This window comes from Electrona antarctica, assembly GCF_951216825.1.
Source record: "Electrona antarctica genome assembly, chromosome: 15".
In the NCBI taxonomy this organism is placed as follows: Eukaryota; Metazoa; Chordata; class Actinopteri; order Myctophiformes; family Myctophidae; genus Electrona; species Electrona antarctica.
The window spans coordinates 2,229,786-2,257,014 of record NC_136796.1 but is presented as its reverse complement, the minus strand read 5'-3'; the positions used below and the strand labels follow the sequence as shown (position 1 = coordinate 2,257,014).

The 27,229-nt window shown below is 48.0% G+C and overlaps 1 protein-coding gene across 1 annotated transcript; it reads right to left on the bottom strand.

The window, feature by feature from the left end:
* Window positions 1-2,186: 2,186 nt before the first annotated feature.
* On the bottom strand, window positions 2,187-26,829 carry ahdc1 (AT hook, DNA binding motif, containing 1). The gene is made up of 6 exons (XM_079522880.1): window positions 25,297-26,829; window positions 18,189-18,569; window positions 15,721-17,360; window positions 10,748-11,183; window positions 8,206-10,020; window positions 2,187-3,793 (listed from the first exon to the last, which is right to left on the bottom strand). The coding sequence occupies exons 1-5, from the start codon at window positions 26,512-26,514 to the stop codon at window positions 8,215-8,217; spliced, it is 5,481 nt and encodes a 1,826-aa protein (XP_079379006.1). The 5' UTR covers window positions 26,515-26,829; the 3' UTR covers window positions 2,187-3,793; window positions 8,206-8,214.
* Between the last annotated feature and the right edge of the window lie 400 nt (window positions 26,830-27,229).

Here is a 27,229-nt window from a genome sequence, read left to right as displayed (position 1 = left end):
AGAATGTGTATTTAAATATTTTGCACCTCAGATACATACATGATATGTAACAGACATATACAATTGTTTTGTTTTTTTTCTTTTCTTTTCTTTTCTTAATCATCACAAAAACCACTAAACAACACAAGACCACAGAAAAAAGAAGAAGAGGGAGAGAGTGTGAACGAAAGGGAGAGAGAGAGAGAGAGAGCCCCCCCCAACCCCCCCCTCCCCAAACTGACCCCATGCCTTGACGTTGAGTGTCTATAGGGAGGGGACCACTTCTTCTGACCCCACCACGCACGCACGCCCACACACGCGCACGACACAACGCACGCGCACACACACAACACACACAGACACGAAACAGCACTGCGTGACCATCACACACTCGTACTGTAGTAACCACCACCATCTTGTCTGACACACACGCACGCAGTCACGCACGCACACACGCACGCACGCACGCACGCACGCACGCACGCACCCACGCACGCACGCACGCACGCACGCACACAGGAAACAAAGGGTCTCTTTGGGGGGGTCATCGAGTGACTTCAATGTCTCTTTCCCTTGTAGTTTAAAAACAGCGAAAAACACAGGATGTGGACTGGAGGAGTCTCCATGCTGAAGCCCACCCCCCTCCCCCCCAATAAACCATGGTGGCTGAGGAGGGGGGGGGGGGGGGGGGGGGGGTTGGGGCACCCTGTTGGGGGAGATGGGGAGGGGTCCTCCTGGCTCAGGACAAGGACTCTTTATGTACAGAATGCTGGTATTTTCAAGAGCTGATGCTGTTTCTCCACTTTTCTCTCGTCGAAGCACAACACAGAGGAGCAGGCGGGGGTGGGGGTGGGGGTGGGGGGTGGGGGGGGGGGGGGGGGGGGGGGGGGGCGTAGGTAGGCGGAGACCACCACCACGTCATGGTGTGTTTTTTTCCTCCCCTAAAGAGGGTATGCGCGTGACATCATCATCATACCCGGAAGTTATGCGGGAACGCCTATACTGAGTGGCAAAAAACTACTTTCTGGCCTTGACAGCCCATATAATACATCCAAACAGAAAAGTCCTATTTGATTGCATGAAATGACTTTAACCAACATTAAATTCACTTTGCCACTCGATCAGCCATCCACTTTATGCATGCGCATACCCTCTATATAATAACCCATTTTTCGTCCGGTGTCCATTGCCTATAAGCTGTCATCCATTCCTGGGAGCTATAGGGCTCCATTATCGTCACCGCTAAACCCATTTAACCCATTTAGGCCTGACGTCGAAATTAAAAAAAAAACGTCAAAATAAAAAGAATATATATTGAAAGATTTGTGCCGCATTTTTACGATTTTTCAAAAATAGCAGACCTACAAGCTCGTAGAGCGCCACTCGGTGGCGCGCTACGAGCTTGTAGATCTGCTATTTTTCAATAGCTAAAGTATAACATAATGCTTAGTTAAAACACCAAAAGGGGTTCCCGCCCAGAATGAGTTTAATATCCCTAAACTTCTTTGCCTTTTTTTTTTTTTTTTTACTATTTTGAAAAAACATTTTTAAATAGTTCAACTAGCCCAATCTACATTGACACGTTGCGAGCTTGTAGACTGGGCCATTTTAACTATTCAAAAATGTTTTGCAAAATAGTAAAAAAAAGAAAAAGAAAAAAAAGGCAAAGAAGTTTAGGGATAAGAGGGTTTAGCGGTGACGAAAATGGAGCCCTATATACTTATACTCTCCTGCCAACCTGGCAAGTTTACCTCATGCACGGGTTGGACGTACTGTAGTCTTAGAGTCTCTATGAATAGAGCGTCGCAGTCCCGCCCCCTACCATGGACCAGGAAATGATTCTCCGTTCATTTTCCTCATAGACATTTCAGAAAGTATTTATTTAAAGACGTTTACACCGCGGACAAAGCCAACTCGAGTCGTGACAAATCATGACAACAAACACAATTTTTTGGGCCGAACAAATAATTAGAAAGAAGAAAAAAATGGCAGGTTGCAACACTTTTTTTGTTGTTTTTCTTCTTTGTAATTATTTGTTTGGTCCAAAATATTGTTTGTGTTGTCATGAGTTGTCACGACTCGAGTTGGCTTTGTCCGCGGCGTAACCGTCTTTAAAAAAATACTTTTTGAAATGTCTATGGGAAAAATGCATTGGGATTAATTTCCTGGTCCATGGTAGGGGGCGGGACTGCGACGCTCTATAGAGACGGCACCCGGAGGAAACCCTGAGGCGAAATGGACATAGTGGCCGAATTCGGTATTGCAGCGCTGGCCCAAACACATGAAGGCGCTGGTCCGTTGACTATCATTGCGCACGTTCACGATGACACGTGAACGCCGTTTCATACGTGAACGCTGAGCGCGTGCAATGATAGTCAACGGCAGCGTGTTCATGTTTTTGGGCCCAATTCATCCCAGAATGCACTCTGTTCCTACCCGGAAGGAGGAGTGAAATCGCCTCATGCGCTTTTGAGCAACTTAATGCAAGTGGATGGGAGGAGAAATCCGGTGCCGTCTCTATTAATATATACTCTGAGACAGTAGCGTGTGGAAAGGAACACGTTATTCCAGTATATACCTATACCCGCCTAGGGGATGCATGGTATTAAAAACAAAAGCGGGGCACAGGGGCGGGTGGCGAGGAGGACAGGGCAGGGTTGGGAGGACTTGGGGTTTGAGGGAGGGGGCACAAGACAAGAGGGGCGAGCATCGTACTGGCTTGGAATGGAGCGCGCAAGGACGAGAGTGCTGGTTTTAACAGTGGCGGGGGGACAGGGGACGGGGGACGGGGAGGACGGACACACAGAGAGAGAGAGAGACAGAGGGAGAGCAGTTAAGATACAGAATTGTCCGTAATGCAGGCGCGATGTCTTCGGACTGACTGGTGGTGAAGGTTTGGTGACAATTGCGGTAAAATCCTTATTCCGTTGCGGTGTGGTGGGAGCCGGAGGGAGTGATGACGCAGTCTGTCCGTCTGTCTGTCTGTCCCTCCCTCCCCAGTCAGCTCCTTGAGGCCATGACCTCACTCCAGCTGTGTGAGTGTGTGCACGTGTTTGTGTGTGTGTGTGTGTGTGTGTGTGTGTGTGTGTGTGTGTGTGTGTGTGTGTGTGTACTGTATGCCTTTATGTGTGTATGTGTATAGGTAGATGCATATACAAATACTTGTGCGTCTGTGTGTGTGTGTGTGGCCTCAAGTTAGGGAGAGCACATGCATGCGTGTGTGTGTGTGTGTGTGTGTGTGTGTCTGCGTGCGTGTGTGTGTCTGAATCCAGGTCTGCGTGTGGTGTGTCTGTGTCTGTGTCTGTGCGTGCGTGTGTTTCTGTGCGTGTGTGTGTTTCTGTGCGTGTGTGTGTGTGTGTGTGTGTGTGTGTGTGTGTGTGTGTGTGTGTGTGTGTGCGCGTGTGCGCGTGTGCGCGTGTGTCTGTGCGTGTGCATGCTTTTAGGTGTTGCGGTGGGTCTCTTGATTGTCATTGCTGGAGAAATCAAAGCTTTTCATGTCCAAAACTTGGTAGCTATAAATTCTCACCCATCACGTCGTCGCAGTCTCTCACAAAGACAGTCTCTCACAAAGACAGTCCTTCCTTACAAAGACAGTCTCTCACAAAGACAGTCTCTCACAAAGACAGTCCTTCCTTACAAAGACAGTCCTTCCTTACAAAGACAGTCCTTCCTTACAAAGACAGTCTCTCACAAAGACAGTCCTTCCTTACAAAGACAGTCTCTTACAAAGACAGTCTCTCACAAAGACAGTCCTTCCTTACAAAAAAAGGTATTTTTTTTCTCCAAATATGTAAAAGCTTGGATTGAAATGTGGCTGAAACGGAAGCAGAGAGAGAGAGAGAGAGAAAAAAGAACATGGTCAGAATAAATGAAAACCCTTGGTTCCATCTGTGATGATGATTGCAGGTGAAAGGTACAATCGAAAACAAAAAATAAATTGCAGTTTTCGGAACTGCAATTTTGTTCACACCACACTCTAATAGAATGTTTTCTGTGGTCCTTTAATGCTTTAAAAAAAGAAATGCTAAGGCACACAAAAACAAATCCAGGGTATCGTTTTTCTGAAAACTCTCTAGTCTGACTAGAATTTACATTCTGACAACAACTCCTGTTGCCAAAACACTCATTCATTAGAGACTTTTCGTGGGAGGATGTTTTTTCTATAATGCGCCAAATCATCTCTGGTCGGTGGAGGAAACCTCGCATGTCCAAAACGGTGAATTCAAAATAGGGCATTCACTTCTAGTCATTTTTACTAGTTGACTAGTTGCCTAGTTTACTAGTCGACTATTTGTTTAACTACCTATTATGTAAAAAATTAAATAAATTAAAAAAATATATTTTTTTGTTTTTGTTTTTGGAAATAAATATTTGTACATTGAAAAACTGTGTACATGGGGACTATAACTATAATCTACCTGATCTTGAGGCCTACAAAATCGGGGAAAAAATAAATAATTAAAAAAATTAACTTTTTTTTTATTTATTTTTTATCAACTAGTCAACTAGTACCAACAAGGTCGACTAGTGTATTTACTAGTCGACTAGTAAACTAGTCGACTAGTTGCTTAATGCCCTAATTCAAAAGCAGCAAAAGTAGCAGATCTGCAAGCTCCAAACCAGTGTTGTTCTTGGCAGCAAATTTCTATTTTAGTTTAGTCATAGTCTTTGGAATAAAACATTTAGTTTCAGTCACATTTTAGTCACCTGGAATGTTTAAGTGTTAGTCTAGTTTTAGTCGACCAAATATCCTAAGATTTTAGTCGACTAAATCTGCAGTTCATTTAGTCGACTAAAATGAATTTTGGCAGGCCTTGATGCCGTCGTAATGGCTGATTTTACACTTGCTGAAAATAGCAGATCTACAAGCTCACAACGCGTCACGCTGCGATGCGTTGTGAGCTTGTAGATCTGCTATTTCCAGAATGCAACCTAGTGTAAAATGACTTGTTTTTCACTTATACTGGATCTCTTGTCCACTAGTCCCTTCCTAACATTTTAGTAGTTTTTATTTGTTGACAAAATTGTCAGTATATTTTAGTCTTAGTTTTAGCTTAGTTTTCATTTAGTTTTCGTCAGTGAAAAAAGGTAGTCAACGAACATTTTTCGTCTTAGATTTAGTCGACAAAATCAACACTGCTCCAAACGTGTCGTTTTGCGCTGCGTTCCGAGCTTGCAGATCTGCTGCTTTTGATGCCTTTGTGTGACGCTGTAGTATGATCAAGTATAGGGCCGTTAATTTACAACAAAATCACACTTGTGTGAAGTGAGGGGCGCCCACTGTGGCTGCCACAAATAAAGTCCATAGACTTGGCTGCCACATGACGTCATTTCTGAAAGCCAGGCGTTGGAGGGGCTCAAAAATCTGTGGTGGAAAATACTAAGTACATTTACTTTAGTACAATTCTGAGGTACTTTTACTTTATTTGGAGAATTTCCAACCGCCAGTACTTTTACTTCTACTCCACTACATTTCAGAGGAAAATATTGTGCTTTTACGCCACTACAAATATTTGAAAACTTTAGTTACTTTGTAGATTTTGATTATTTAAAAAACAAAAAGTTACATTAACCCATTTAGGCCTGACCTCGAAATTTAAAAAAAATCTTCTAAATCCTCAGTTTTCTGAAATAAATATTTTCACGATTTTTCAACAACAATAGCAGACCTACAAGCTATGAGCTTGTAGATCAGCTATTTTTCAATAGCTAAATTATAACATAATGTTTAAAACACCAAAAGGGGTGCCCGCCAAAAATGGGTTAACAACTTCAGCCCTATACAATTTTTCCCATTTGAAAATAGCAGATCTACAAGCTCACAATGTGTCGCTATGCGATGTGTTGTGAGCTTGTAGATCTGCTATTTTCAAGAGATTTTTTTTTTTTGTATATACATTTGAGAACTTGAACCGGGACATTTTGCAATATTGAGTACTTTCTACTTTTTGTACTTAAAAGTACAATTTGATCCCAATACTTTTGTACTTTTACATACAAACTACATTTTTGAATTCCGGACTTTTACTTTGTAACGGAGTAGTTCTACGTTGTAGTATTGGTACTTTTACACTAAAAACATTTAAAACATTTTAAAACAGTTAAAGGACCACTTCACCACTTTTCAACCTATCTTCATATAATAGGTCCTCACTAATAATCATGAAGAAATGGCGCAATTTTTTTCTACTCGGTCTGTGTCTCATAGGAGGGCTGTGGGCAGTTCAGAAACCCGTCCTCCAGTGACATCATCGATGGGGAATACAAGCTAATAGAAACTGCAGGCTTTCTAGTCCTGAAAAGTTGCAATGCGAAAATGGAAGCCATCGTTCTCACGATAATGAAAATCTAAACATTTTTGTAAAACAAGTCTGTGTCTCATAGGAGAGCTGTGGGCAGTTCAGAAACCGTCTTCCAGTGACATCATCGATGGGGAATACAAGCTAATAAAAACTGCAGGCTTTCTAGTCCTGAAAAGTTGCAATGTGAAAATGGAAGCCATCGTTCTCACGATAATGAAAATCTAAACATTTTTGTAAAACAATCTTGTTCTGCCTAATGATGATGTCACTGGAGGACGGTTTCTAAACTGCCCACATCCCTCCTATGAGACACAGACTGAGTAGAAAAAAATCGGGCCATTTTATCATGATTATTAGTGAGGACCTATTATATGAAGATAGGTAGAAAAGTGGTGAAGTGGTCCTTTAAACATTTAAAACATTTATACATTTGAGTACTTTTTTCCACCACTGGCTCAGATATGGAGTTAGGAGGTTTACCACTGGCTCAAATATGGAGTTAGGAGGTTTCTGTCCCGACAGCAACGATAAGAAAGATACTATAAATGCATATTAGGCCACACAGACTGCTGGCAGACATTTCCACTTTGGTTTTGATTGGCACGACGGCTGAGCAAAATGTAACACGTGACGTAGCAGACAGTACAGGCTGTTATCTCCCCTTCAACCAGCCCTGGTTTTCATAACGGCATATAGTCTTTGGAATACATTTTCATTTCGTTTCAGTCATATGTGACTAAATTTGACTGAGGGACTGCCATTGGAGTTTTTTTAATTTCGTTTCGTTTTCATGTCATATGAAAGCAGGGAATCATAGCTTCAAATTGACCTATTGGTTGTTCAGTTTGACCCACCAGTTTTGGAGATATGGCTTATAGAGTAATGTCTTGCAGAGAAACAGCGAGTTGAGAAAACAGGCTTGAAAGGTTCACTTCTGTGGTCTCTAACATTACACCTAGCTACATGTTTAAGCATTTATTTCATATTTACATGTCTTCTGTGGTCTCTAACATTAAACCTAGCTACATGTTTACGCATTTATTTCATATTTACATGTCGATTTCAGCTCTGACACTTATTTCAGACATGCTCTAGTATGTGAAGAGTCTGCCTGTGCTATTAACTCATTTTGGAGAAAAAACAATAACGTTTTTCTCCTCTGGTGAAAATCTGTAATTTGCGTGATGGCAGGCTCTCAGTCAAACCTGGTCACATATTTTTAGTAGGGAGGGATGCACCGAACATTGGGCCACCAAAACTCTTCGGCCGAATAGTGGCAAAAATGCATATTTATTCGGTATTTCTGTTCTGATTTTAGAGCCTAAACTGAATACCGGTAGTCAAAGGACCAGGGTTACCTTTCGCAACATACTGATTTGTTGTGATGACGTGATCAAAATGTAATCATGTCTTTTGCCATATAAATATAAATCTTATTCGGCTATTCGGTCTTCGGCCAACTGTTTCCTATAAATCGGTATTCAGCCAATAATTTCCCATTCGGTACATCCCTATATTTTAGTCACCTGAAATGTTTTAGTGTTTGTCTAGTTTCGGTCGACTAAATACCATAAGATTAGAGTGAGAGAGTCGACTAAATCTACAGTTGATTTAGTCGATTTTTTTTGGCAAGCCTTGATGGCGTCGTAATGGCTGATTTTACACTTGGTTGTATGCTGAAAATAGCCGAGCTTGTAGATCTGCTAATATCTTCAGAGCACACTACAGTACGACCAAACATACCTGCCTTTCTTGTGACTAGTTTTTAATCTGTTGCCGAAATTGTCAATATATTTAGTCTTTAAGAGTTTGTCATCATAGCTTAGTTTTCCTATACGTGAAAAAAAGGTAGATGAACATTTTTCGTCGTCGTAGTTTATAGTCGACGACATAAATAAATAAACCAAAACAGCGGCTGGCTCACCTTCGTCAACTACAGGCTGGTGACGCTGAAGCTGTCGTCACTGGCCGGGTCGAGGAGCTGGCACAGCACCCCCCCACCGCCGCCGCCTCCCACCCGGGGGGTACCCACCTGCGGGGGGTAGCGGTGGAGGTGGCCCCCCCCTGCAGCCATGCCCTGGTGGTACGGGTGACCGTACCCCCCTCCTCCTCCTCCTCCTCCTCCTCCAAGCTCATCCTGGTGGTGGTGGGGGTGGTGGTGGTGCGAGGAGGAGGAGGGCGGGGGTGACGCGTCCAGGCCGCCACCCAGGGGCGACTTGTTGTTGTTGTTGTTGTTGTGGGCGTACGGGGAGAGAGGACCCTGCTGGCGGACTAGGGGACCTCCTCCTCCTCCTCCTCCTCCCCCCGCTGTGCTCATGTGGTGGTGGTGGTGGTGGGACGTCAGGGGGTCCCGTTGTTTGTTGTGGCCGCCGCCCCCGCCCCCGGGAGAACGGCGCTCGTCGTAAAGGAGGGGATGGGAGGAGTGTGGGGAGTGGAGGAGCTGCGGGGGGTTGTTGTTGTTGTGGTGGGGGTGGTGGGGGTGATGGGAGTGACTGTTGGGGTTGGCGTGCGTTGCCACCGCCTGGCCCTGGGGGCTGCCGCCTTGGAGGAGGCTGCTGCTGCTGCTGCCGCTGTGCGGGCTCATATTGGGGTGGGGGTGCTGCGTGCTGTGGTTGAGCGGGTGCGCATGCGTGTTGGCGGCATGCTGCTGTGGTGGGCTGGGGAGGTTGGGGTTGGGGGGGCTGGCATGGGGGTTGTTGTTGGGGTGCGGCGCGTTGTGTTGCTGCTGCTGTGTGGAGGAGGAGGCGGCGGTGGCGTGGGGGCTGGGGCTGCCCGTCTGTCCGTACCAGTAGGGGGAGCTACAGTAGCTGGGGGAAGAGTCGTACTGCGCGTAGGACGGATCTTTCGGGGGAAGAGGAGGGGGAGGAGGGGGTGGCGGGGGGCGGTGCGGGGGGCTCAGCGCGGCCGTCCCGCCTCCTCCTCCTCCTCCTCCTCCGCCGCCGCAGTGGGGCGTCATGAGCCGCGGTGACGGCGAGCAAGACGGCGAGAAGGTCCGGTTTTGGACGGCGTGGTGTTGTTGTTGGTGTTGGTGGTGGTAGGAGGTGGTGGTGGTCTGGTGGAGGGGGGCGGCAGGGGGGGCATGGGGGAGGAGAGGAGGAGGAGGGGTGGGTTTGGGCGGGTACGGGGGTGAGGAGACGCCCCCGGCTGGGGAGAGCGAGGACGAGTTGGACTCGTTGTAGACGGACGGGTAGCGCTCCTCAGACGTCGGCGTGGAGGACGGGTACGGGGACGGGTACTCGCCGCCGCAGGGGTCCGGAGGGTAGCCGCCGCCCCCGACGCCCCCCGCCGCGGGGTTTGGGGCGGCCAGCGGGGACAGACTGCTGCTGTCCCCGCTGTAGTAGTCCAGCCCCTCCCCGTGGAACAGCCCGGGCGGTGGGGGGCCTCCGGCGGCGTCCGGACCTCCTCCTCCGCCTTTACCTTTAGCCCGGCCTTTGGCCCCCCTCTCTCTCTGACACGGAGACAAGCCCCCCCTGGCCCCTCCTCCTCCTCCTCCTCTGGAGCCCCTCGGCCGCCCTCCGGACCCCCTCTTGGGCCCCGGGTGGTTGTGGGTGGGCGTCGGAGAGGGGCTGGACGGCGAGTCCGACGGGGGTCCTCCTCCTCCTCCTCCTCCCGTGGCGTGCGGGGCGCCGCCTTCTTTGTCCGCCTGCAGGGGCTCGGCGGCCGCACGTTTCCTGCGCCCGCGGCCCTGCTTGGTGCCGGTGCCGCCGCCCCCTGCCGCCGCCGCTGCTCCTCCCCCGCCCTGGAAGTATAATCGTATGAAAATGACACGTCACGATTATTGTGGTCATAATAGTACAATCTCCCAATACACAGACAATATCCAATCTAATATCATGATATGGATCATATAATATTGCTACTATAGAGTGTCGCAGTCCCGCCCCCTTTCATGACGACGCTAGTGAATTCCTCATTCATTTTTCCCATAGACATTTCAAAAACTATTTATTTAAAGACCTTTTAAGCGTCGTACAAAGCCAACTCGAGTCGTGACAAATCATGACAACCAAACAAATAATTACAAAGAAGAAAAACAACAAAAAAAGTGCAGTTTTTTTCTTCTTTCTAATTATTTGTTCAGCCCAAATAATTGTGTTTGTTGTCATGATTTGTCACGACTCGAGTTGGCTTCGTACGAGGCTTAAAAGGTCTTTAAATAAATACTTTTTGAAATGTCTATGAGAAAAATGCATTGGGAATTATTTCCTGGGTCTCACATTGTCATGAAAGGGGGCGGGACTGCGACGCTCTATAGGGATGTCCCGATCATATTTCTATATCTCTATAGGGATGTCCCGAACATATTTCTATATCTCTATAGGGATGTCCCGATCATATTTCTATATCTCTATAGGGATGTCCCGATCATATTTCTATATCTCTATAGGGATGTCCCGATCATATTTCTATATCTCTATAGGGATGTCCCGATCATATTTCTTTGCTCCCGGTCCCTAAATTCTTACCTGGAAGAGCACGTTCTGGCTCCAGTTGTAGGACGGCCCGGCGGCGCTCTCGTGCCAGTCCATCATCAGCTTCTCCAGACTGGACAGGCTGGACTGACCGCTGCCCTCTCCTCCTCCTCCTCCTCCTCCGCCACCACTGGGGGGCGCCGACTCTTTGTGTTTGTAAGGCCCGCCCCCTCCTCCTCCTCCGCCGCAGCCGCCACCGCCCGACCCCGGACCGCAGCCCGCGGCCACGGGGCCCAGGTGGGAGGAGTCGGAGGAGGACTCCGACAGGCTCTCGGGGAAGGGCTGCCGCTTGGCCTTCTGGGGGGTGTAGTTGGAGATGTCCAGGATGTCTTTGGACTCCACCGCCACGCCGCCGGAGCCGTATTCGCCGTAGCCGTGGTGGTGATACTGGGAGCCGAAGCTGTCCGCCGCCCAGCCGCCGTAGCCGTGTCTGAAACACACATGATAATACAAGTAAGACGCGCGAACGCGGGAAGCGAACGCAGCTCGTAAATTGCAATAACAACAATTAGAATAAATTACGTACTTTAAGGTTTTTTTTAAGTCATCTTTTTTTTACTTTTTTTTTTTTTTTTTTAAGAAGTTAAGTTATTATTTTAGTGTGTGTGTGCGTGTTTTTTTTGTACGTTTTTCTTTTAAGTTAAGTTTTTTCTTAAGTTAAGTTTTTGTGTGTGTGGCGGGCCGGTGGTGTTACAGCGTGACACACACAGACAGACAGACTGACACACAGACAGACAGACAGTTTAGGCCAGCTTCTATAGTTAGTGCTCACTGCGTTCGCAAAAATAAAACTGTCCGCCGCCCAGCCGCCGTAGCCATGTCTGAGACACACATGATAATACAATAAAACTGTCCGCCGCCCAGCCGCCGTAGCCATGTCTGAGACACACATGATAATACAATAAAACTGTCCGCCGCCCAGCCGCCGTAGCCATGTCTGAAACACACATGATAATACAATAAAACTGTCCGCCGCCCAGCCGCCGTAGCCGTGTCTGAAACACACATGATAATACAATAAAACTGTCCGCCGCCCAGCCGCCGTAGCCGTGTCTGAAACACACCAACGGTTTGTGAATGAATGCATGCATGGGACCCGAATGGAAACAAGACCGCAAGGTATTTTTTTTTCTCCGGTGCTGTCCTTTTGGACCAATGTGCTTTGACTGTATGTACCCTGTACTGGTTGCATTTTATATTGTCTAAAAGAATCAATCAATCAATCAAAAGACATACAATAAACTGCCGCCGTAGCCGTGTCTGGGACACACATGATCACACAATAAACTAGTGATGCGCCGAATATTCGGCCACAGAAAATATTCGGCAGAAAATGGCTAAAAATGCATTTTCGGCCTATTCGGTTTCGGCCCAAATAGGCAGAACATATATCACCGAATAGTGTATGCAATTAATGCATTCAAAAGAGCTGAATAAATGTTTTATGGACCCATAATAGTGATTAAGTTTTGCCATAAATCAGGTAGCTTTAAAGGTATATTCAGTGATTTGACTTAATTCAAATATCACTTATTTTTTCTTTTTTTCTGGATAATCCTCCCTACTATAGAGTGTGCTGACCATATAAGGAGTTCCTCCCTGTCCCCAGTGAGCCCCTGGGGTCAAAAAACCCTAGTTTCAGTTTTGGTGGCGGGTGGCAAAACCTTCATCCAATCAGGATGAGTGGGGCCTTCCTCCAATCATGATCGAGTGGGGGCGGGCCTTGGTGCACATGCTGTTGGCCTGTTGCACGTCCCCCCACTGTAGAGCGTGCATGTGCACATTTTGTTACCGGGGCGGACTGGGTGGTTTTCCAAATCACCCAAATCACTGAATGCTGCTTTAAGGTACGGCCATGACAGCAATGGTAGGAAAAAATATATATATATATAATATCATATTCGGATATTCGGTTTCGGCTAAGAATTTCCCTTTCGGTGCATCCCTACAATAAACTGTCCGGACTGGACTGTAAATATAATAGCAATTAGTAAATGGGATTGTTTCTTATTTTGTCCACATAAGCTCAGATGAGTGGCTTACATTTGGATACACACTGCCGCCAACAAAAGACTATTGATATTGTGACACTTTGTGAGCTTGTAGATCGGTTATTTTCACTAGTTTGGGGCGCGGGCAAACGTCCAATTTCAGCTCTTTTTGGGTCTTGAACTCAGTGTTGTTTTTGGCAGCAAATTTCGATTTTAGTTTAGTTATAGTCTTTGGACTGAAACTTCATTTAGTTTTAGTCACATTTTAGTCACCTGGAATGTCTTAGTGTTAGTCTAGTTTTAGTCGACTAAATCTACAGTTGATTTAGTCGACTAAAATGTATTTTGGCGGGCCTTGATGCCGTCGTAATGAGTGTTTTTACACTTGCTGAAAATAGCCGATCTACAAGCTCACACCGTGTCGCGTTACGACACGTTGTGAGCTTGTAGATCAGCTATTTTCAGCATGCAACCAAGTGTAAAATGACTTATACTGGATCTCTCGTCCACTAGTCCCTTCATAACCTTTTAGTCTAGTTTTTATTTGTCGACGAAATTGTCAGTATATTTAGTCTTAGTTTTAGTCATCGTAGCTTAGTTTTCATTTAGTTTCCATTCGTTTTTGTCAGTGAAAAAAGGTAGTCGACGAACATTTTTCGCCTTAGTTTTAGTCGACGAAAACAACACTGCTTGAGCTTAAGAGTTTGGGAACCACGGGTCTAGGGCAGGGGTTCCCAAAGTGGGGTCCGGGGACCCCCAGGGGTCCTTGAGGGAGTTCCAGGGGGTCCCCAGCTAAATGATAGTTTGGAACCAAATGGACCCTTATGGGCCTGTAACTCAGAGAGTTTACAAATGCAACCAAATGGACCCGTCAGGGTCCATTTGGTTCCATTTGTACACTCTCAGAGTTCAATTAACATTGATTTTACAATATAAATTGGGGGTCCCAGAGATAGAAATGCCATTAAATGGGGGGTCCATAGACTAATGCAGGTCAAACTGGGGGTCCTTGAAATTAAACGGGTTGAGAATCACTGCTAGAGCTTTAAAAATCTTCTCTTGTGGGGGTCGCTGACATATCTTTTCAAATGGGGGTCCGTGGGCTGATAAGTGTCAATTTGCGGGTCCTTGACATGAAAAAGTTTGGAAACCACTGCTCTAGAGTCTAGACTGTCCACATAACCCGAGGCTGGTTAACCCATTCTGACCTGAGATCAGATTCTAAAAATGTCTTTTAAATCCTGACAGTTTTCTGAAAAAGCTATGTTTCTTCGATTTTTGTTCTGCTATTTTTCAATAGCTAAAGCATAACATATTGCTAACACCAAAAGGGGTTCCCGCCCAAAATGGGTTAATATAATAGACACTTAGGGCAGTATTATGCGTGTCTTAAGTACCAGGTCTTATGAATTAACTTAAGACCTGGAGGCGTGGTCAATGCCATTTGGCTATTCTGAGTGGCCAAATGGCATTGATCACGTCTCCAGGTCTTAAGTTAAGTAATAAGACCTGGTACTTAAGACACGCATAATACTGCCCGTAATGCGTATGTTTGTAGATAAGTGTGATTGATTATTGGTGATTAGAGGAACTCCACGCTTCCAAAACTCTCGGCAGTTATCTGCAGTTATCCGGTGATCAGTTCCAACTGGAAACAGATGTATAGTGATTTTTGTTTTTTCGAATAATGAGATGCAGTATGTCAAATGCATTTGGGGATGTCTCCACCACCACAGCCAACAGCTGTGATGCGATGCGATGTTGTGTACTGTGTGTGTGTGTATGTGTGTGTGTATGTGTGTGTGTGTGTGTGTGTGTGTGTGTGTGTGTGTGTGTGTGTGTGTGTGTGTGTGTGTGTGTGTGTGTGTGTGTGTGTGTGTGTGTGCGCGCGCGTGCGCGAGTAGGGAGTGGCAGAAAATGAGCTCTTGTGCCCAGCTACTATTCTGAAAAAAGGGGAAATAAATCCAAAACGCCTACGCATAATAGTAGCACTTCCTTCCAGTATTATCATGAATGCCATTGGTGATAAGATAACTGTGTCAACACAGTATCATATTTATCATATTTCCCTGTGTGAGATGGATGACTGGTTTACTGTAAGCAGTCACACCTGGCCTGAGTCAAACTAGAACTGGACTCAGAGCTGGGCGTGGCTGCGCACCTGTTGTGCATCATGGACTTGATCCAAGGCACAACAGGATGAATCAGTCGTCTCCACAAACACTCAAGAGAGAGCCTCTGTCCGGAGTGTGGAGAGATATATGCTCTCCTGTGTAACATGTCATATGTTGTATTATTCCCTGCATATGGAGGAATAGAGCGTCGCAGTCCCACCCCCTTTCATGACGATGCTAGGACTAGAAGGGAATTCCTCATTCATATTTTCCCATAGACATTTCAAAAAGTATTTATTTAAAGACGGTTACGCCACGGAAAGTTTTAGACATACTTTAGTCACCTGCCTAGTTTTAGTCGCTGTAAATATAAGATTTTAGTCGACTAAATCTGCAGTTGATTTAGTCGACTAAAATGTATTTTGGTGGACCTTGATGCCGTCGTAATGGCTGATTTTACACTTGCTGAAAATAGCAGATCTAGCGCGACGCGTTGTGAGCTTGTAGATCTGCTATTTTCAGCATGCAACCAAGTGTAAAATGACTTGTCTTTTACTTATACTGGGTCTCTTGTCCATTAGTCCCTTCCTAACATTTTTATTTTTCATTTTTATTTGTTTACAAAATTGTCAATATAAAATTGTAATTTTTTTGTCATAGTATTAGTCGACAAAATCAACATTGGTTTGGAGCTTGTGGATCTGCTACTTTTGTGCGACAATAGTATGATCAAGTACAGCATTCATTTACAAAAAAAAACACAAAAAGTTAGGAGTGGTTTGTTTTCTGCCGCAACAGCAACAACGATATAGATAAATTATTGTCCCAATTTTCGTGCAAAAAATTTATAAAAATGCCTGACCTGTAGTTCCACTGGTTGGAGTTGTACTGTCTGTAAGCCTCTGGAGACGAGCTGAAGGGGCTGGTTTTGGCCATGGCCATGTACCCTCCTCCTCCTCCTCCTCCTCCTCCTCCGCCCGGTGACGTGGGACCCCCCGACTCCCCCCGTCCCCCCATGGAGGAATGAGCCGACCCGGGGTACCCCCCGCCGAAGCCCCGCTTGGCCACGTGGTAGCCGGAATAGTTCATTTGACCCTGGCCGATAGGGGTGTTGTTGTTGTTGTTGTTCTTGCCGCCGTACGAGAAGCTGCAGTCGGCGGGCCTCTGCTGCGTGGCACCGCCTCCGCTGCCCCCGCCCCCCCCTACGGGCGAGGAGGAGGAGGAGAAGCCGGGGGAGTAGTGCCCGTAGGAGGGGTGGGGCGAGCTGGGCGAGCGGGAGAGCGCCAGGGAGGGCGGCGTGGATTTGGCGTGGTACGCGGTGGTGGTGGTGGGCGAGGTCTGGGCCGCCAGGCTCCCGTAGCCGTACGGAGGAGGAGGCCTGGCGGAGGACGAGGAGGACGCCCCCTGCTGGGGGGCCGGGCCATCAGCCCCACCACCGCTGCAGCCTTTGGGGCTCCGCTTGGAGGAGAAGGCTGGGGACCAGCAGGGTCCCACGACGGAGGAGGAGGGGGGGGCCGGGCTGGACGGCTCGTAGCCCCCACCCCCCGGGGTGGTGGTGGTGGACGACGGAGCCTTGCTGCCGCGGGACGACGAGGAGATGTCCAGGAGGTCCGAGGAGTCGTCCGAGTCGAGGAGCGAGCGGAAGTATCCGGCGAACAGGCCCTGCGAGTCCTCCCCCCCTCCTCCCGTGCCTCCCCTGCCTCCTCCTCCCCCTCCGGGGCTGCCGTACGCACCTCCTCCTCCTCCCCGGGAGGGGAACCCCCCCCTGGGCGACGCGCAGGCCTGATAGCCCCCGAGAACCTTCTCCAAGCTCCCCTCCTCTCCCCAACAGCCGCCGCCCGCCGCCCCCCCGTTGGCCCAGTCCTGCCCCGCGCCGCCCACGCACGTGCCCGCCGCCTCGCCCTTGAGGGCGCCGTTCTTCCTCGGGCGCCTCTTCCTGACCGGCTTGCCCCCCGCCTCCCCCGTCACGCCCGGCTCGCCACTCCCCACCACCCCGCCTCCCCGGCCCACCCCACCCTTCCCCCGCTTCCCCCGGGGTAAGCCGGTCTCCGAGTGCGGGCTGAGTTTGCGCTTCTTGCCGATGGACTCGAAGAAGTCGCTGAAGGTGCTGTTGTTGGCCGCTTGCGCTCCGCCCCCTCCAGCCGCCCCCCCTGCTCCCCCTCCGCGGCTCCCCGCGGCCCCTCCACGGCTCCCCGCGCCTCCCCCTCCCCGGCCGCCGCCCCTGCGCCTGAACCCGGTGAGCCGGTGCAGCAGGGCGGAGATGCCCGGGTTCTCCGACGGCGTGTTGAAGCTCTCGGGCTCGCTGGGCGTCCAGCAGCGGGGCGGCGAGCAGCGGCCCGTGGCCGGCGGCTGGCGGTTGAGGAAGGCCAGCTTGGACAGCACGTCGCCGTACTCGCTCTTCACGTCGTCCGTGTCGTTGACGTAGGACGGGAGCGGCGAGGGCAGCTTGGTCAGACGGCGCCGACGAGGCTTCTTGGCCGAGGGGTCGCCGCCGGCGGCGTTCATCACCACGTTGAGCTAGCGGAGGAGGGGGCGATATGGAAACATACAATATCACCATATGTGACCAGATCTGACTGAGAGACTGCCATCGTGCAAACTCCAGCTTTTCACCAGAGAAAAACTTTTATTTATTTTTTCCAAAAATGAGTTAATAGCACAGGCAGACTCTTCACATACTAGAGCAGGGTTCCCCAATTAATTTTCCTCAAGGGCCATATTTTGACTAGGGTACCAGGCTGGGGGGACTGACCCCCATTTAATGCCATTTATATCTGGGACCCCCTAAAAAAAAAAAAAAAAAAAACGTTTTTCTTTTGTTTTTTGTTTTTAAATTCTTCCAGGGGCCACAAGGGGGCGCTCCGCGGGCCGCCTATTGGGGAACCCTGTACTAGAGCATGTCTGAAATAAATGTCAGAGCTGAAATCGACATCGTCAATATGAAATGCTTAAACAAGTAGCTAGGTTTAATGTTAGAGACCACAGAAGTGAACCTTTTTCCGTTTTCTCAACTCGCTGTTTCTCTGCAAGACATTACTCTATAAGCCATATCTCCAAAACTGGAGGGTCAAACTGAACAACCAATATGTCAATTTGAAGCTATGATTCCCTGCTTTCATATGATATGAAAAGACGAAAATTCAAATTTAGTTCCATATTGTTTTCAGGCAGTTATCACCATACACGATACACGATATTATCACAGGATATTTTTTCATGACTATAAGACTAAAACTAAATAAAAACATGTGCTGCCCAAAAAACAAAGAATATAAAAGCATATATATATATATATATATATATATATATATATATATATATCTCACTCACCCCTACGTTGAGCGGCTCTCCGGGCAGCCCCCCCGGTGCCAGCGGCTGTTTGGGCGGGCGGCCGCGCCGCCGCTTCAGGATGACGGGCAGCTCTCCCGGCGGGAACATCACCATGACGCTCTTTCCGTTGTTCTTGAGGCGGAGCAGCGCCGTGGGCTCGCGGGCCTTCGGCGCCTTCTCACCCGAGCCCTCCGCTCCGAGCCCTCCCACGCCCACCACGGCGACGCCCCCCTTCTTCTCGCCTCCGATGGCACACCTCTTCTTCTCCGTCCCGGTGGCGAAGTGGTGCGGCGTCGTCTCCATGTTGGAGATCTTGTAGCTCTTCTGCCGACGGCTGAGGTTGACGGGGATGCGAGCCACCTTCACCACGATCCTCCTCACCTGCGACGGGGCCAGAGAGCAAGGAAGGAAGGAAGGAAGGAAGGAATTAGTTAAAAAAAAATCACACCCGTGTGAACTGAGTGGTGCAGTGACGTCACACACTAACCATAGCAACCATGCTCACCTGTACATGGCCCCACGTACAGGTACACACCTGGTACACAGGTACCCGGGTACAGGTACACGGGTACACGTACAGGTACACGGGTACAGACAAAGCTGGTTATTGGAGTGGTTTGCACCACTCAAAAACGCGTTTTTTGGAAAACAGACGCTAAAAATCCGAAAAACATGCTCTGTGTGCAGGGACTTTAGTTTTTTTCAACCAAGGTTCATGTTTTAGGTTGTTATTAGAGAAAGTAAAAGATGAGTGTTATTTTTTTTTCATTTTGCTGCTTTCTTTTGTTTTAGGGATTTTAGCTGTTTTTGACAGGGGGCGGGGGCATTTGAGCATGGGGCTAAATATATATATTTTTTTACAACATTTTATAGCGATTTCTTTTTTAATTATTTACTATAGTCCTAATAAACCCCAGGAAATTTCATCTGGCCACAAAACATCACGAGATCTACTGAATGTGTCAAAGTGACATTGAGCCTATGACACACAGTGTGGCTTCCCCCCAGTAGGCTACCTTCACATTCAGTAGATCCTGTTGTCCTGCTTTTTGCCATGAAGATAATTGTGTGTAAAAGTGTTGTTGCTGTTTTGTTGTTACTGTTGTTTATGAGAACAAAGACAAATGTCCACATTGTGGACAATAAATGATACTAACTAACTAAAGCGAGGTTGATTTTTTTTTTACGTCCTCTGAAATTCGCTCCGATATTTGATTCTACTTTATTTTACTATATTACATTTTTACTATTTTCATTCCAGTATAATTCTTTTCAGAATCTGAAACGGCATATTTTGTGTCACATTTTCCAAATATTATATCCAAGCTCATTTTCCCTGAACTTGTTTGGGTAAAAGCAAACTAAATTACATTACAAACGTTCTTTTTTTCTTTTCGTTTTTTACTATGATAAGAAATTGTGCAATCAGGCGCTGAGCTAAACTCTCAGCGCTGAGGGGGCGAAGCACTCTCGAGGGAGACCGTCTGACGAAGTAATTAAAAAATTCACGACTGTAAAATAGCTGATATCTTTATATCATAAAAACACAAATAGCCACTTTTTGAGCCAAACAAGCTGCAAGACACGCACACAAAAAAAAAATCTGGTTTCCGCCTGGCTGGGCCGTGGCTCAGCGGTCCAGGCACCCTGGCTGGTAGCCCGAGTCTGGCAGTGTGCCGCGGGTTCGACTCCCGATCCCGACGGCCTTTCCTGCATGTCACCCCCACATCTCTCTCCCCCATTCCCTGTCAGCCTACTATCTATCCCTCTATACAAATGTAAAAATAAAGGCGAAAGCCACAAACAAACATTAAAAGAATGAATAAGGCCTGGGCCATGGCTCAGTGGTCCAGGCACCTTGGCTGGTAATCCAGTCTGGCAGTGTGCTGCGGGTTCGACTCCCGACCCCGACAGCCTTTACTGCATGTCTTCCCCCCCATCTCGCTCCCCATTTCCTGTCAGCCTACTGTCTGTCCCTCCATAAAAAATATATAAAATAAAGGCGAAAGCCACAAAAAAAAAAGAAAAAAAGAAAAGAAAAAAAATTATAATACAAATAAATCTGGTTGTCATTCTTGTTCATAATGGATAAACCAAGGACAGCAGGACGCGTCGCTCAACATGCATCTTTTTAGCAAATCGTCCTCCGTCGGGTGGAAACCTCAAATGTCCAAAAACTGTTACTTTTCAGGATTCAAATTCAAAAATAGCAAAAGTAAACAGATCGACAACCTAAAAAAAAGGTCGAGCTTGCGGATCTGCTACTTTTGTGTGACGCTGTAGTATAGTCTGGTTCTCAACCAGTGGTCCTTGAGGGGATTCCAGGTGGTCCCCAGCTAAATGGAGAGTTGGTAACCAAATGGACCCTCTTGAGAGTGTAAAACTATTGTTAAACATTTGGATTACTTAATTTACAAGAAGTCAAAATGCCACAGACGAAAAACAGTCTCTAAGTCCATACTATTTATCCATAATGTATAAATGATGGATAAGGGGTTCAGGACAACGAGGCCTTTTCGTGGATGGAAGGGGTCAGAATGACATTTGGACTTGGACTGTTTTTAGTCTGTGGTACTCTGTACTCAATTAGACAATTAGAGAATGTAAGAAGAATTATTATTATTTTGATCAACGTTTGCGTGTGTTATCTCTCCTAATGGTACCATCATCATCGCCGTAGTCTGAAAACCCACCTTTTCAGACTCCATCATGGCCCATAGCACTTACCCTACCCCCTTAGATAGCATTTCTGTAGACTTAGATATCATTTGATACAGACTTATAGCATGTTATGTAGACAGCACTATAATTGCATTGTATGTAGTCATAGCACATCATAGTACATATGTATAGCATAGTATAGTATATATGTATAGTTTATATGTATAGTTTCATTAAATCGATATTCCACTGTTACGTTCTTATCTTACGCATGTTTCATGATAAATGCATTTTATGTGATGTATTCCCATGCTTTTTTGTTCTTGCTTAATGTAAATCGCTCTGGATTAAGAGCGTCTGCTAAATGCCTAAATTGTAAATTGTAATTGTAAATTGTAACATCACTAGAGCATGGAATTGTGGACAGAATATTATCCAACGATAACAAAATGTTCACGTCAAAACGGTGGTTCCGTGACTCAAATGCAGAATAAATAATGGACCTTGAAAAGGGGTTGAAAACCACTGCTGTATTGTGATCAAGTAGGGGTGTTAATTTAACCCATTTAGGCCTGACGTCGAAATTTAAAAAATGTCTTTGAGAGTTTTCTGAGATACCTCATGTTTCTTTATCAGTGGTGCTCAATATTTCATGTCAAGGACCCCCAAAAATCATATGTAATTGGTCACCGACCCCCCCATCTGAAAATGTGTTGTTCCAGGGACCCCCCCCCCAGAAGCAAAGATTTGAGTTAAAAACATTCGCTCTGAGAAGAATATTATATTCAAAGATTTGCGCCACATTTTTACGATTTAAAAAAGAAATAGCAGACCTACAAGCTTGTAGATCTGCTATTTTCCAATAGCTAAAGTATAACATAATGCTAGAAACATCAAAAAGGGGTTCCCGCCCAGAATGGGTTAAGAAAACAAACACACAATCAGTTGGAGATGAGAGGATTCTGTCCGGAACGGATCACAGAGGGACAGCAGCAGCTTCCCAATCTTTTCTGGAGGACCAGCAGGGCCCACTTCACTTAGCACTGGGCTTCTGACCACTTAAGTAGACTCCACAGTCCACAGGGGGCATGCCGTATGTTGGTAGTTAATCCATTACAAACTCTACTCCACCATGTTAAGTGTTTGTGTCGTTCGTGCTTTGCATATAATTGTGACTCTGTGATAAAATTAATGTTCTGCCTCGTCTCTGCTTCTGTTACCAGTGCTTTTCAACCCGTGTACCGAAAAACTGAAATTCACCCTTTGTCAAGTCCCGCCCGTGGTTGAGCCCCTCTTCGCACCCATTGGTTGCCGTTTCGTGGTTGGACAAAAATCCTCTCTCTCCATCCACTACCATTGAAATAAGGTGTTTTTCGGTTGCTATATATATTGATATTCTGTGAATTCAATTCTTATTTTAAACTTGGTGTCGGTAAAAAGGAACATCACAGGTGCAGCACGGTGACTGCAGGGCATATCATGTTAGTTTTTTTTATTAATTTTTCCAAAAATGATGTTTTAGCTAATTCAGCATAAACAAGGCAGAAAGAGCCTGTTGGTTGGTTCAGTCAGGGACCAATCAGAAGGCTGGCAAAGGGTGAATTCCACTGACCTTGGGGTCTGTGTGGCAAATACAGTAGCTTTTCTATTGAAGAACACTCTTGTTTACAGAGTTGCAATTTATTAAACACAATATAATCTAAATGGCTGAGAAAGAGGAACTTTGAACATTGAAAAAGAAAGAGGAACTTTGAACATAAAAATAAGTAGATACCATATCCGTCTACGACAGTGGTTCTCAACCAGTGGTCCGGGGACCACCGGTGGTCCTTGAGGGGGTTTCCCGGGTGGTCCCTATGCTAAATGATGGAGAGTTGGTTGGTAACAAAATGGACCCTTATTACTGTAGATCTTTAACTCTTGAGAGCGTAAAATGAAACCAAACGGACCCGTATGGGTCCGTTTGGTTTCATTTCACGATCTCAAGAGTTATAAGAATTAATATTTCGATTGATTTGTTTGCCTGTTATCTCTCCTAATGGAATACCCACATCAATACAGCATGGAAATGTGGATCCAAAAATCCTATCCGACCAACGATAACAAAATATTCAAAGGTTTCGGGTCTGAGAGGTTAAAGGTCATCAGCTGGTGGTTCTGTGTGCTCAAATGCAGAATAAATAATGGGTCCAGTGGGTCCCAAACGTTTTCATGTCAAGGACCCCCAAATTGACACTAATTAGCCCGCGGACCCCCATTTGAAAACATATGCCAGGGACCCCCATAAGAGAAGAATTTTACGGCTCTAGCAATGATTCCCAACCCGTTTAATTTCAAGGACCCCCCAGTTTGACATGCATTTAGTCTACGGACCCCCATTTAATGGCATTTCTATCTCTGGGACCCCCGATTTATATTGTAAAATCAATGTTAATTTAACTCTGAGAGTGTACAAATGGAACCAAGTGGACCCGTTAGGGTCCATTTGGTTCCATTTGGTACTCAGAGAGTACCTGAGAGAGTACCTGAGGTACTCAGAGAGTACCTGAGGGGTACCTGAGGGACCCCTCAGGTACCTAGCTAAAGACTAATGTACCTAGGTACCTAGCTAAAGACTAATGTACCTAGGTACCTAGCTAAAGACTAATGCATGTCATTATTTATTCTGAGGGACCCCTCAGGTACCCCTGGGGGTCCCCGGACCCCACTTTGGGAACCACTGGACACCCCTCAGGTACCTCAGAGTACCTGAGGGGTACCTGAGGGACCCCTCAGGTACCCCTGGGGGTCCCCGGACCCCACTTTGGGAACCACTGGTCTACGATATCAATCCAAGGCGTATTCTAAAAGATACAGTAGAAGTACACAGCGCTACAGCGAGTGGGTAGCGACAGACGCAGCTGCACATAACTTGATAAAATAAGCTCATATCGAATCTGGGATGTAATGAAATCTAATTCTGCATCCATTTGGCCATGTTTTATAGTGTTAACCCATTTAGAGCCGAGGACGCACGCGCCTCTGTCGCCTTATAGCTTTTAACCAACTTTAACCATTATTTTAAACTTTAGCTATTGAAAAATAGTCCCCTCGACGCCACCCCCCCTCTCCGCCCCCCAATACAAACTGACTGCAAAAATAACCTTAATATTAGAGAAAATATATCATGAATGAATACTGAAACCAGATATAATCATTAAGGAAAATGTATGCATGCACGTACTCCGACTGCCAAGAGAGAAGGTGCTGCCACACTATCTAAAGAGCGGCGCATGTTCTCGGCTGTGCGCAGCTTATTTTCCGAGTTTTTAGACAGCTGGTGGATGGAAATTAAGCTCCACCTCCGCGGAAGACTTGCGCGACGGCCAGATTCCCGGAAACGCTCTCCTCCGCGCAAGTCTTCCGCGGAGGTGGAGCTTCTTTTCCATCCACCAGCTGTCTATAAACTCGGAAAATAAGCTGCGCAGAGCTTAAGAAGTGCGTGGCTGTCGACCGTTTTGCGCTTAGGTGTGGAAACACTGACTGACCGGCAAGTGTGGCAATGGACTGGATGCCAGAAGGTGGAAAGAGGAAGAGAGGGAGGCCAAAGAAGACATGGAGACAGACAGATAAGGAAGACCTAAGCCAGATGGCACGGAGCAGGAAGGGTGGCCAGAGACCGGAGTAAATGGAGAGGACTCGTCGCCCAAATAGGAACGGGAGGAACTAAGTCTAAGTCTAAGTATGCATGCACCACGTACTATGTAAACTCTTCATTTCCATTTTGCAGCCATTCAGTTGAAAAAATAAATAATAATAATAATAATAATAAAATTTGGGGACCCCCCAAAATAATTTGGCAACCCCCCCAAGGGGTCGCGACCCACGGGTTGAGAACTCCTGCATTAATTGGAGGTGGGAATCTATTTTAAAATTAAAGAACACTGTTTCTTACAGATTTAACTAACATTTTATGGTGTGATATTTCCTTGTTTGTGGAAAAACGTTTGTTGTTCAAAAACTTCAACTAATAATTATGACGACCGTTTGATGGGTTTTCAGATGGGACACCAAATTAATGCAATCATTTCTGAATTGTTTAGAATAGCTTTTTCCTTAGTTTTCCACCTAAAATGTTGTGCCCAATATAGGGGCTAGATTATTAATCCATTATTTTATAAAAAATATCGATAATTCTTTTGTCATCGGTTAAATCAATTCGTTTGATGTAACTGTTTCGATGAAGTGCAATGCAGCGGCATTGTAGCAGATCTACAAGCTCCAAAAGCCGTGCTTCACGCCGCGTTTTGAGCTTGCAGATCTGCTACTTTTCGTGTGACGCTGTGCTATGATCAAGTATAGAACGTTCATTTTATGAAAAAGCGCAAAAGGTTCGTCTTGTAGTAAGTACACAGAGTTAAGATGTTTCTGCCCGGACAGTTAGTGACGACATGGTGTTAGAACTCACCCCGACGTAGCGCCGTTTGGTGGGCAGGGCGGAGAGCTCCGCTCCACCCGGCCGCTCCTCCCTCTTGGCGACGGGCCGGTGGTGCATCATGGCGCCGGCTTTGGCGGGAAAGTGGGCGAAGGAGGAGGCGGTGGGACGAGGGCCGGTCCGATGGTGGGGGACGGGGTTTGGGTGTAGGTGTGGCCGGTGCTGGGAGGACTGGTGAAGGAGTGGTGGTGGTGGTGGTGGGGCGCAGCTTTTAGGACCGGCTCCTCCTCTCGGCTGTGCAGATTTGGGCCCTGCGGCGGTGGGTCTGGACCTGGACCTGGGGCCCGGCTTAGGCCCCCCCGCCGCCGCCGGTGGTTTGGGACAGAGTTTAGGCCCGGAGGAGGAGGAGGAGGAGGGGGGCTTGTTGGGGTTGTTGTTCCGGGATCTGGATACGCTTTTAGGAGCAGGTTTAGGAGGACGAGGAGGAGGAGGAGGAGGAGGGGCGCTGCTCACGGCCGAGGGGAGCTGAGCGGGACATGGAGGAGGAGCAGTGGGGGGGAGGAGGGTGAAGGAGGAGGAGGAGACTGTCTGCTTCTTCTCCTTCTCCTCCTTCTTCACTACGATCTCTTCTTCTTCTTTCACCCTCCACACCTTCTCCTCCACGCCCACCATCACCTCCTCCTCCTTCTCCTCCTCGTCCCGCTCTCTCCCTCCCCCTCCTCCGCCGCTCCCCCCCCTCCTCCTGCTCTCCCCCCCACCGGAGGGGGAGGAGGAGGAGTCCTCCGCGGTGGTGCTCCGGCGCAGACGGGACGACTTGCGGAGGTGACAGGGGAAGCGCGGCCGCCCGGAGCTGCGGAGCGCGTACTTCCTCTCCGCCTCGACCACGGGGGGAGGAGGAGGAGGAGGGGGAGGAGGAGGGGGGTTCGGGTCGACGACGGGCGCGGAGGGAGGGGGTTGGCGGCTCGAGGGAACGTCGACCGTCGTCTCGGCGGTGAGGACGGGGGCTGTCGGCGGGTTCTCGGCCGAATCGCCGGGGGCGGGGCTGTCGGGAGGGAGGGGCAGGGTGGGCGGCGTGGGCGAGGCCGTGAGTCGCGGCGGGGGAGGAGTCTCCTCCTCCTCTTCGGGCGACAGAGTTCTGGGTGGCGTTGTCATCGCGGCGCCAGGCACGCCGTTCTTGTCCTTGTTGTTGTTGTTGGCGGTGGCGCACTGCGGCGGCTTAGCGCCGGCGGCTAGCTCCATGTGCGACTGCATGCCTCGTCTGAGTGTGTCGGCCAGCGTTTCGGCTGCAGGGAGGAGGGGGGGCGTCGAGGTCGTTGGCGCAGCGCTGGCATGGGCCTGCTGCCTCCGCCGGCGCGCGCCGCCTTGCCCCCCCACCGCCCCCACCACCGCCGCCGCCGCCCCCGGTCTCCTGTGCAGGTGGAGCCCGTTGGCCAGGGTGGGCGGAGAGGAGGAGGAGGAGGAGGAGGCGGGGAATTGGGGAGCGTGGGTCACCGGCGCTGGCGGCCCATTGTCGGGACGACGTCCCAGGGGCCCGTCCCCCTCCTCCTCCCCCTCTTCCCCTCGGGGCCCTAGCTCCTCCTCCTCGGCCCAGAGCTCGGGCGGCGGCGCCTCCAAACCTTCGCCGCCCTCCTCTGCCAGAGGCCCGCCACCGCAGCCCGCCCGCCCGGACCCCCCGGACACCCCCCCGCCTCCTCCTCTGCCCGAATCCAGCCGCCCAGGCAAGCTGCTCATCCAACGAGTGTCTCGCCAACGACGACGACGAACGATGTCACGAATTGGGGAGGTTTTCTCTTGGGTTGTGTTTCCGCTGCGTCGCTTCTTAGCGTGGCACGAAGACCACTTCTCTTGGGTTAGCGCCGCAGCCTACAGCCCAGGAGGAGATCCAAAAGGACCTAAACAAAAAGTGGTGCAACAAACAAACAAACAGAGAAAAGAAACACAGATCTATTACAGGAGGAGGAGGTAC